The 12445-nt window shown below is 43.6% G+C and overlaps 2 protein-coding genes and 1 pseudogene across 2 annotated transcripts; 2 read left to right on the top strand and 1 right to left on the bottom strand.

The window, feature by feature from the left end:
- Positions 1 to 577: 577 nt before the first annotated feature.
- Positions 578 to 1310, bottom strand: LOC138349431 (uncharacterized; annotated as a pseudogene).
- Positions 1311 to 8088: 6778 nt separating this feature from the next.
- LOC138337470 (uncharacterized) lies at positions 8089 to 9458 on the top strand. Its single transcript, XM_069287384.1, has 2 exons — positions 8089 to 8293; positions 8428 to 9458. The coding sequence occupies exons 1-2, from the start codon at positions 8089 to 8091 to the stop codon at positions 9456 to 9458; spliced, it is 1236 nt and encodes a 411-aa protein (XP_069143485.1).
- Positions 9459 to 10486: 1028 nt separating this feature from the next.
- LOC138337469 (uncharacterized mitochondrial protein AtMg00860-like) lies at positions 10487 to 10849 on the top strand. Its single transcript, XM_069287383.1, has 2 exons — positions 10487 to 10651; positions 10739 to 10849. Exons 1-2 carry the CDS (start codon positions 10487 to 10489, stop codon positions 10847 to 10849), a joined length of 276 nt encoding a protein of 91 aa, XP_069143484.1.
- Positions 10850 to 12445: the final 1596 nt, after the last annotated feature.

The following is a 12445-nucleotide window of genomic DNA, read 5'->3' as shown; positions in this document are numbered from 1 at the left end:
GAACTTGAACATGCGTTAGTCGATCCTAAAGGTTGGGGGAGCCCCGACAGATAGCATGTTTCGCGCATACTCTGAAGGGAATGAGGTTAAATTTCCTGATAGGCTATGTGGCGGTTGACGCTAAAGTTAAAAAGTGCGGAGACATTGGCGGGAGCCTCGGGAAGAGTTATATTTTCTTTTTAATAGCCTACCTATGCTAGATTCGACTCAGGCAAAGGTAGGGTCCAGTAGCTGGAAGAGCACCGCACGTTGCATGGTGTCCGGTGCACTCCTCGAGGCCCTTTAAAATTAGAAGGATCGAATGTCATCCATGCCCGGTCATACTCATAACAGAATAAGGTCTCCACGGTGAACTACCTCTAGTAGATGGAACAATGTAGGTAAGGGAAGTCGGCACGGGGGTCCCACTCCCTAACCCGTCGGCTGTCGATGGACTGCTCGAGCTCCTCCTACAGCGAGAACGAGTCACCACGTGCTGCCCGGGGGACGAACTGGGAATGGTTCCTTCTGGTGCCTTCTCAGGGCATCGAAAAGCAAACTCAATACTAGTAAGTAACAGGGGAATTCTACTGTTTAATTAAAACAAAGCATTGGGAATGTCCCAACGGATGTTTACTCAATGTGATTTCTGCCCAGTCTTTGAATGTTTAGGTGAAGAAATTCAACCAAGCACGGGTAAATGGCGAGAGTAACTATGACTGTCTTAAGGTATCCAAATGTCTCGTTATCTAATTAGTGACACACATGAATGGAATAACGAGATTCCCATTGTTCCTGTCTACTATGCAGCAAAACCATAGCCAAGGGAACAATCTTGGCAGAATGAGCAGAGAAAGAAGACCCAGTTGAGCTTAATTCTACTCCGACTTTGTGAAATGACTTGAGAGGTGTAGTATAAGTGGGAGCTGAAAGGCAAAAGTGAAATACCGCTACTTTTAATAGTATTTTACTTATTTCGTGAATCAGAAGTAGGGCACTTTCCCTCTTTTTGGACCCAAGGCTCGCTTTGCGGGCCAATCTGGGCGGAAGACATTGTCAGGTAAGGATTTTGGCTGTTGCGGCACATCTTGTTTAAGATAACGTAAGTTTTCTAAGATGAGATCAATGAGAACAAAGATCTCGTGTGGGACAGAAGGTTAAAATATAATCTGATTCGGATTTCCATTACGAATAAGAACCGTGAAAGCAAGGCCTAACGATCCTTTAGACCGTTGGATTTCGATGCTAGCGCGGGGATAACTGTCCTGTGGCAGCCAAGCGTTCATAGCGACGTTGCTTTTTGATCCTTCGATGTCCGCTCTTCCAATCATTGTGAACCAAAATTCAGCAAGTGTTGGATTGTTCACCCACCAATAGGGAACGTGAGCTGGGTTTAGACCGTCTTGACACAGGTTTGTTTACCCTAATGATTATATTGTCGCAATAGTAAGTCAACCTAGTACAAGAGGAATTGTTGATTCACAAAATTGGCCATTGCTCATGGTTGGAAAGACAGTGGCGCGAACCTACCATGTGCTAGATTATGAGTGAATGCCTCTAAGTAATAATTTGAACTCAAAAGTGAACCATGCGCCCCCTCTACGCTTGCCTAACCGCAGTGGGGGCCTCTAACTATCAAGAATCCGTGTCGTTAGCAAAGTCTCCGTGACAGAAACGACGCGGTAACTGTGTTGAAGTACAATTTCCATCGAGCGGTAGGTAGAATCCTTTTTAGATGACTTAAGTACGTAACTGGGTATTGTAACTGGCAGAGTGGACTTGGTACCACGGTCAACTTATATTCATCCCTTTGTCGCTCCGATTCGTCCCCTCCCCCTACATTACTCATTCCCCCAACCTAAAACCCAATAATTTATAACTTTTAAAATGAGAGGTACATGTACTGCTTGCATATTTTGAAGGGGAAAATATAACTAAGTGATGAAATATATGCACCAAAAATAATATAACACGTGAAGTTCACTAGTTTGATGCTAAGTGTTGAGCTAAAAGTTCTACGATGATTAAACACTGGTCCAATAACTACTCCCCATTGCGAGGATTTTCTTCAAGTTGAGTTCATTTTTTAAGCCTAATGACATGTTAAGGGACTAATAACGATATCTCTATAAGATGTTTTCAAAATGTGGTGTGCCATTTAAAAGCTAAGTGAGATGTCAAGGGGCAAATATGTATATGTACGTAGCACAGGCGTTCCACATCCGCGGCCAGGTGGCATCATCCAAGGCGTGTATAGAATGAACATGGACTGAAAAATCCGCCCTTGGACTGCACAGGAGGTCGAATGAAATCGGGCGTGGCATGCCACCAATGGCCGTTAAACTGCGCACACAGTCGAATGACGTGAGGTGTTGCATGCCATCATGGCCCTTGAGTTGCACGAACGGTCGAACGGCGTCGGGCGTGGCATGCCATCTTGGCTTTTGGACAGCACACATGGTTAGACGACGTCGGGCATGGCATACCATCATGTCCCTTGGACAGCACGCACGATCAGACGATGTCGAGCGTGGCGTGTCATAATGGCTTTTTGAAAACACACATAGTCGGCCGACGTCAGTCGTGGCATGACTTTATCGCTTCTGGACTAGGTGACACTGTCAGATGATGTCGCGCGTGACATGCCATCATCCTCTTTGCAGTAGGTGACACGGTCTCCCGATGTTGACGTGGAATGCCATAATCGACTTTGGACTAAGTGACACGGGCGTACAATGTCATGCGTGGAAAGACATCATCGATCTTGGCAAGAACACACAGTCAGACGGCGTCTGGCATGACCTGCCTTCATGACCCTTGGATGTCCCACATGCTCAGGCGACGTCGGGCGTGGCATGCCATCATGGACCTTGAATTGCACATACAGTTTGTCAATATCAGGCGTGGCATGCCATTATTGCCTTTGGAAAGAACACACGGTCGAACGACGTCGGGCGTGGCAAGCCATCATGGCCTTTGCACATAACACACGATCTGACGACGTCGAGCGTGGAATGCCATCATTGCCCTTGGACACCACACACGATCAAATGACGTCAGACGTGACATCTCATCATTTCTTTTTTACTAGGTGACATGGTTGGATGACGTTGGGCGTGACATGCCTTCATCGCCTTTGGGTAGCACAACAAAGTCAAACGACATCGCGTAGCATACAATTATGGACCTTGTACAGAACATACGTTCGAACGACGTTGGGCATGGCATATCATCATGGCCCTAAGATAGCACATACAATGATACGATGTCGGGAGTGGTATGCCATCATGGCCTCTGGACAACACGCATGGTCAATCAACGTCGGCCATGGCATGCTATCATTTACTTTGGATTAGGTGACACGGTTAAATGACGTTGGGCGTGGCATGACATCATCGGCTTTGGACTAGGTGACACGGTAGACTGACGTCGAGCGTGGAATGCAATCATCTCCTTTAGACTAGGTGACACGGATGGAAGATGTCAAGCGTGACATGTTATCATCGCCCTTCGGCAGCACACACAGTCGGAAATAGTCAGGCGTGGCATGCCATCATGGCCCTTGGACAGCACACACGATCAGATAACGTCAAGTGTGTCAATTCATCATCGCTTTTGGAGTAGGTTACACGATCGAACGACGTCAGGCGTGAAATTCCATCATCGGCTTTTGACTTAGTGATACGGTTGGATGACGTTGGCATGGCATTCCATCATCGCCATAGGGCAGCATACATGGTCGGACATCGTCGGGTGTTGCATGCCATAATGTCCCGTGGACAGCACACACGGTCGGACGACGTCGAGCGTGGCTTCCCATCATGACCGTTGGACAGCACACACAATCGTATGACGTCGGACATGACATGTTGTCGTCATTTTAGGACTGTGTGACACAGTCTTACGACGTTGGCCTGGCATGTCATCATCTACCTTGGGTTGAACCACACGGTCGGATAGCTTTGGGCATGACATGCAATCATGGCCCTTAGACAGCACACATTATCGGACGACGTCAGGCGTTTCATGCCATCATGGACATTGGATATCACACACGATCAGACGAAGTGAGGTGTGGCATGTCATCATGTCGCTTGGATAATAAACACAGTCGGATGACGTCGGTCGTGGCATGCCATCATTGCCTTTGGACTACGTGAAACAGATGACGTCGGTCTTGGCATACCTACATCGCCTTTGGTTTAGGTTACACGATCACCCGACGTCGAGCTGGTATGCCATCATCGGCTTTGGACTAGGTGATATGGGCAGATGATGTCATGCATGACATTCCATTATCGGCCTTGGGCACCATACATAGTCGGATGGAATATGGCGTGGCATGCCATCATGGCCCTTAGATATACCACACGATCATATGAAGTGGGCGTGGAATGCCATCATGGACCTTGCGTACACGGTCGGATGACGACAGACGTGTCATGCCATCATCGCTTTTGGTGTAGGTCACATGGTCGGGCGATGTCAGGCGTGGCATTCCATCATCGCCTTTGGACTATGTGATACTATCGGATGATGTCGGGCAAGGCATGCCATCATCGCCCTTGGGCAGCACAAATGGTCGGACGGCGTTAGACGTGGCATGTCATCATGTCCCTTGGACATCACACAGGGTCGAACGATGTTGGGCGTTGAATGCCATCATGGCCTTTGGAATACATACACGGTCGGACGACGTCGAGCGTTGCATGTCATCACTGCCGTTGGACAGCATACACAGTCGGACAACGTAGGGCAAGGCATGACATTCTCTCAGTTGGACAACACACACGGTCGACTATCGTCAGGCGTGGCATGACATTATAGTCCTTGGAAAGCACACACAGTCAGTCATCATTAGACATGACTGCATACAACGGCTGGCCATGGCCTTCCCTCATTGATCGTGGCTTGCGTGACATTGTTGGAGATCTAGTCGAAACATGCGTATGTTCATACTGTACATAAATCAAATGATTTTGAAACAACCTTCATGAATAACAAACATATACATATATTTTCCATTATCTATTCATCTAACCTTTCCACCTAACGTGGCTCGCTGGTATTATTTTTCATTACTTTTACAATTCGTACGATATTGAAACATACATTATTTGTGCAAGTATGTAGCCTATCATTAATTTGACATGTTTAGAAGTGTTTTCAAGCATTTTTGTATTTTCCCGTCTTTTAATCATTATTTCATAATTTATTTTTACGGTTGTTATTTTTTGCATCTAGTTTTAAAAATTAAAATGTAATAAATTTTATATTTTAAGGTTACTATACTTATTTTTGATTTTTTGGTGTTGATTTTATATTATTTTTGTTATTTTTCCTATTTTCTATTAATTTGTTATTAATTTTTTGAATTTTCCGATAAAGTAAAAAATAAAAAAAAACTGATGAAATATATACATACATACATACATACATATATATATATATATACATACATACATATATATATATATACATACACACACACACACACACACACATATATATATATATATGTATATATATATATATGTATATATATATATATATATATATATATATATAAAAGTCATTTGGGTAAGCTAATATGTGTTTGGACCTTAGAACGTGCATATTTTGGTTGTACATTTCAATTATGATTCTCCTGAAAATCCATGCCTACACCTGTCACATTGGTACAAACTTTTTAAAGCAAATATAAGCGGGTAGAGGAGTTGGAGGCAGACCATGGCGCAGGCACGCGGATGGCATAGACGTCCAGTAGGCTTAGTAGGCATGTTGGATGGCTGCTTAATGGGATGCATGGTTTGGTCGTGCTACGCCGTTGTGTGTTTTCAAAAACACGCTGGCGATGTCAGCGGGGCAAGTGAGGCAAAGGCAGGCGGACGTCGTGGGCGTCCTGTGGGCTTAGTAGGCGTGCTGCGTGGGAGATTGATGGTATGCATGGCTTGTCCTTGCTACATTGTTGGGCGTCCACAAAATCATGTTGTCCACGTTTGCGAGGCGATTGAGGCGAAGGTAGGCGGACATCAAGGTTGTCCTTAGCTCTTAGTACGCGTGCAGTGTGGGCGCTTGACGGCATGCATGGCTCATTCGTGCTACGCCGCTGGGCACTTACAAAAACATGCCAGCGACGTCTGCGGGGCGACCATGCGCCACCGATGGAAGTTCTCATAATCGGTTTATAATAGCATTTGGTGTGGAAAACGCAGTGCTTTCGGGCGAGTGGGGAATTCTAGAGCTACTGCTACGGCTAACTCTAAGCGTCGCATGCACAGGTCACTTAAATCCATGTACGACCAGATGCTATGATTGAACGGGCATGGGCAATTCCCCTATGTGAACCTTAATCTTTCTCCAACAATCTCTTTACTGATTAAATGCTCAACTCCATTGGGTAGGGGCGCAATGGAAGGTATATTATAAGCCTTGCAAAGAAGGCATCGACGTTGTCGTAGGACATCTCATGTCGGGCGTTGGGGTGGATGTCGGGTGTGCATTGACAAAACCATTCACGTACGATACTTGAGTAGTATTGGGTATGTGTTGTTAGGTTGGATCCCTGCTTCGAGCAGCAACAACATAGCTTGCATGCCATTTCGGTGGAGGATGAAGCGTTATCTAGGGTAGTTGCACGTAAGAATCCTGTGTTGAATACCTAATGCCTAGGAATTGTGCAAATGCAGCCAGTCTCCTTTCTGCCCTTGCATTCCATGTGGGGGGTTATCCCAAAAGACGCTCTTGCATCCCACACCTTCCCTCGTTTAGTTGTGCGATGGTGTGGTCTGTGAGCAGCGCCTCAAATTCTTCTATACGGTAGACGCAGTGGGCATGGGGCCTTCACCAGCTTCTAACTACCCAAAATGAATGCTCCATGTAAATGACTGTCGCACTCGCCTTGCACCTGACCATGCTTGAGCGAGCGCGACGGGATCATGCGGTGCGCAACTTCGTTAACGAATGCTACCTAGTTGATCCTGCCAATTGTCATATACTTGTCCTAAAGATTAATCCATGCATGTGTAAGTATGAACAGACTCACACTATGAAACTGCGAATGGCTCATTAAATTAGTTATACTGTGTTTTATGGTATCTACTACTCGGAGAACCATAGTAGTTCTAGAGATAATACGTGCAACAAACCCTAACTTCTGAAAGGGATGTATCTATTAGATAAAAGGTCAACGTCGGCTCTGCCCGTTGCTGCGATGATTCATGATAACTTGACGGATCGCATGGCCAACGTGTCGGCGACATATCACTCAAATTTCTGCCCTATCAACTTTTGATGGTAGGATAGTGGCCTACTGTTAGACCCGCAATCTACTTGAGCTAACTACGTGCAGACATGCCAAGGACTTGGGCATTGGTCTTGGCATGGATAATGGCAAAACAGTGCAACACAAGTTGAAGGTGCTTGGGTGTTGGCAAGGCAGCTTGAACGGGCATGGCTTACGTGTGGGCTAAGGGCATTGGCAAGGCAGCATGTTGACTTGATGAGGCAAGGTTGTGAAGACTTGGCAATGTCAGGAACAAAGGCAGTTCACCCGAAATTGCTGAAATAAAACTAAGTGTTGGAAGACAGCTAAAATATTCGAAGTGTTGGAAGCTGGCTGAAATATTCTAAGTGTTGGAATGAAGCCTGAAATATTCTAAGTGTTAGAATATTAGTATTTCGTGTAGATAAGAATGTAATTTGAATTAAATTCTATCTGTTGGAACTATAGCTGTTGGAAATTGAGTTTTGAACCCTTTGATGACAAGTGTCGGACAGGTGTCACTTGTAATCGCCGCATGTAAATGCCATTGTGCAGAATTTTGATTTAAAGGTGGAAATTCGTCTAAGGCAAAAAAAGAGTGTTCCTAGCCTTAGACTAATTCGTTAAGCCTTCCTTTGTATTACTAAAAGGTTCATAAAGGTTGGGACTGGTTCCTGTAAATTCTGTTGGTTGTTTGACGCTACTGTTTTAAGTATTTCTATACTTAGTTAATTTTCGTGGGTGCAAGTAGGCTGAGTGTTACAGACGTTTGTAAGACTGCCTAGAGTGGTGTGCGATAAAAATAATCGACCCTCTTTCAATTGGTATCAGAGCGCGGTTAAACAATGGTGAAAAACGCAGAACTATGGGAGTTTGCACGAAAAATTGAATCCTTCGTCGGGTTTAGTGAAAACATTTTGGGAGACCCTACATTTGTGGATTTATTCACACAAATCATTGAGTTGAGAGTGGACGCTGAGAAAGTTCAGGGAGAAATTGGTGGATATCGACAGAATGTTGATAACCACATTACTGAAATCTTGGACTTTCGTACCACAATACGCAAAAACTGGAGGGACTTTAGAAGGAAAATGAGAACCTTCGAACAGAATTCGTCGTTTTGTGACGGGCTGTGGCCACGTTAAGTTCAACTCGTTTTGAATCGTCTAAGGTAAATATTCCAGAACCTAAGGCCTTTAGTGGCGCAGGGAGTGCTAAAGAACTGGAAAATTTCATCTGGGACATGGAGCAGTATTTTACCGCTGCAAGGGTGCCGAACGCTGATAAGTTGAACATTATCACAATGTATTTGTCGGGTGATGCGAAACTTTGGTGGGGGACTCGTAATGCAGACGACGTAAGTGCTGGTCATCGTAGAATTGATACATGGGATAAACTAATCAAAGAAATGCGTGATCAATTTCTTCCTAGCAATGCATCTTGGCTTGCAAGGGATAAATTGAAAAGGCTAAGGCAGACGGGATCAGTGAGGGAATACATAAAAGAATTTACCTCTGTGATGTTAGACATACAAAATATGTCTGATGAGGATAAACTTCACAACTTCATTTCGGGCATGCAAGGCTGGGTTCAAAACGAACTACGAAGGCAGAATGTTAAAGATCTGCCTGGGGCTATTGCTGCTGTCGATTCGTTAGTGGATTTCCGAATGACTCGTTCTTCGGCAGACGTCCCCTCCACTTCAAAAACTAAGAAAAAGAATGAGAATAAAGGGGAATGGAGAAAGGATAATCGTAAGTACAATACAAATGATAAAGGAAAGGCACAAATGAAAGATGGGAAAGACAAGCCTAAGAACAAAGATGGAAATTTAAAGGGCTGTTGGACTTGTGGTGGTCCTCATTTGTCCAAATCTTGTCCAAACTGGGAAAAAGTGAATGCTTTACTTGCTGGTAACGTGAATCAAAGGGAGGAGGATGAAGAAATCGTGGCTGCAATTGCAAACCCATTGGGATTGTCTTTCAATCACATTATGGGGATCAATAATGTTGGAGAAATCTCTAGTACTTCGAATCCTCATGCTTCCTTAATTCAAATAGAAATGAAAGTGAAAAAACAATGTGTGATGGCAATGGTTGATACAGGGGCCACACACACGTTTGTAGATGTGAAGATTGCTACAAAATTGGGGTTGAAGTTGTCTAAAAGCCCTTCCTACGTCTATGTCAACTGGAAGTTGGGTGGGAAAACATAACTTGATGGTGATGCCGCTTGGTGACTTTGAAATCATACTTGGGATTAAGGAAATTCCAGTTTGTTCTGTTTCCTCACTTAGATGGAGTGATGGTCATGAATGGAAGCAATGCTGGTTTTCTCGAAGGTGTTCATCCGTTTGGGGACATTAATAAAGTTGCAAAGAAGAAAGACAAGGGAATGTTGTTGTCTGCTATGTCAACTGACAAAGGGCTGAAGAAAGGTGAAGACACTATACTTGCTGCCTTGGTCGAAGTGAAACCTGATGTGAAGATGGAAGTGCTAGATTGTGTTGCTGAATTACTTAAACAGTATGTTGTTGTTATGCCGCCTGAATTTCAAAAGAAATTACCACCAAGGGGGGATATTAATCATAAGATTGAGTTGCTACCTTGTCCGGTTGCTCCTGCGCAAGCTCCTTATCATATGGCTCCAAAGGAATTGGTTGAACTACGCAAACAATTGAATGAATTGCTAGATGCTGGATTGATTCAGCCGTCTAAGGCTCCATATGGTGCTCCTGTTCTATTTCAAAAGAAACATGATGAAACAATGAGAATGTGTGTAGACTACCAGGCGATGAACAAGGCAACTATAAAGAACAAGTATCCGGTTCCGTTGGTGCAAGATTTGATGGGCAGGTTAAGCAAGGCATGCTGGTTCACAAAACTTGATCTGAGTGCAGGTTATTGGCAAGTTAGGATACCAGAGGGTGACGAACGAAAGACAACATGTGTAACTAGATATGGTTCCTATGAATTCCTTGTAATGCCGTTTGGGCTGACTAATGCCCCGGCAACCTTTTGCAACTTAATGAACAATGTACTGTTTGACTATCTTGATTACTTTGTTGTTTTTTTAGATGATATAGTCATTTATTGTCGAACATTGAAAGAACATGTTAATCACCTAAGTCTGGTTTTGTCTCAATTGAGGAAATACACACTTTATGTCAAGATGGAAAAGTGTGAATTTGCTCAACAAGAGATAAAGTTTTTGGGGCATCTTATTAGTAAAAACCAAGTTTGAATGGATCCTAAGAAAGTGCAAGACATTGTTGATTGGCAGGCACCACGTCATGTAAAGGATTTGAGGTCGTTTCTTGGCTTGGCTAACTATTACAGAAAGTTTATTGCTGGTTACTCAAAAAATGCAGCGGCTTTGTCAGATTTGTTGAAGAAGGATGCAAAATGGGTTTGGTATGAACGGTGTGATGAAGCTTTTCAGAATTTAAAGAATGCTATCGCATCTTAACCTATACTCAAATTGCCTGATTTTTAGTTACCATTTGAAGTGCACACTGATGCGTCAGACAAAGCAATTGGTTGCGTATTAGTGCAAGAAGGTCATCCAGTGGCCTTTGAAAGTAGAAAATTGAATGATGATGAATAGAGATACTCAACACATGAAAAAGAAATGGTTGCGGTGGTACACTGTTTGCAGGTTTGGAGAGTCTATCTTTTGGGCACTCGATTTATAGTGAGAACTGATAATGTAGCAAATACATTTTTCAAGACACAGAAAAAGTTGAGTCCTAAACAAGCACAGTGGCAAGAATTCCTGGCAGAATATGATTTCATGTGGGAACATAAACCAGGAAAACACAACCAGGTTGCTGATGCGCTGAGTAGAAAAGAAGTGTTTGTTGCAGTATATTCAATTTCAAAACTGGAAGCTGATTTCTATGAAAGAATCAGGCTTTGTGCTGCAAATGATTCATTATATGTTAAATGGATGGGTCAAGTGCAAGATGGAATAATGAGACGGTATCGAATTGAGGACGATCTGCTCTATTTTAAAGGGGGGAGGATCATTGTACCAAATCAGGGTGGGTTGTGCAAAGACTTAATGAAAGAGGCGCATGACTCTGCTTGGGCTGGACATCGCGATGTTGAATGGATGTTAGCCTTACTGTCGGATGTTTATTTTGGGCTGAAAAATGGAAGATGATATAGAGGCATACGTCAAGACTTTTCATGTTTGTCAAGTGGACAAGACTGAACGTAAGAAGGAAGCAGGTTTGCTGCAACCTTTGCGTGTTCCTAAAAGGCCATGGCTATCAGTAAGCATGGATTTCATTTCTGGATTCCCTAATGTAGATGGCAAAACATCTATCATGGTGGTAGTTTACAGGTTTTCAAAATATTTTGTTTTAATTGCTGCTCCTGAATTATGCTCATCTGAAGTTGCTGCTGAGTTGTTCTACAAACATGTGGTTAAGTATTTTGGTGTTCCGGCTGACATGGTGAGTGATAGAGACACAAGGTTCACTGGTAGATTTTGGACAACATTGTTCAATTTGATGGGAACTGAATTAAAATTTTCTACTGCAAATTACCCACAAACAGATGGATAGACCGAAATAATTAATCATTTGTTGGAAGAATACTTTAGGCACTATGTGACAGCAAGTCAACGGAATTGGGTACCATTGTTAGACACTACGCAGTTTTGCTATAATCTACACAAGTCGTCTGCAACAGAAATAAGCCCTTTTGAAATCGTCTTAGGCAAACATCCTATGACGCCACTGGATGTTGCCAAATCTAAAAATCAGGGAAAGTGTCCAGCAACATACAGGGTTGCAAGGGAAAGAATTGAAATTGTTAGCTGAGGCACAAGACAGCTTGCGCAAGGCTCAACGGCGCATGAAGAAATATGCTGACCAACATCGTCGCTCTGTTGAGTTCAATGTGGGTGACAAGGTGTTGCTGAAACTTACCCCACAAATTTGGAAACAGATTGTAAGTAAGACCAGACATCGGGGTTTAATTCCTAAGTATGATGGTCCATTCGAAGTGGTAAAACGAGTGGGCAAAGTTGCTTATACGTTGAAGCTGCCAGAAAGATTGAAAATTCACCCCACCTTCTATGTGAGTTTCTTGAAACCTTACTTTGCAGATAAAGATGATCCGGACAGGAACAGATCAAAGAGGGCTCCGCCATCAATACCTACACAGTATGATGCTGAAATTGAGAAGATCCTTG

This window comes from Solanum lycopersicum, chromosome 7 (assembly GCF_036512215.1).
Source record: "Solanum lycopersicum chromosome 7, SLM_r2.1".
Classification (NCBI taxonomy): domain Eukaryota; kingdom Viridiplantae; phylum Streptophyta; class Magnoliopsida; order Solanales; family Solanaceae; genus Solanum; species Solanum lycopersicum.
Note: the sequence above shows the minus strand (reverse complement) of the source record. Positions and strands in the feature narration are given on the sequence as shown.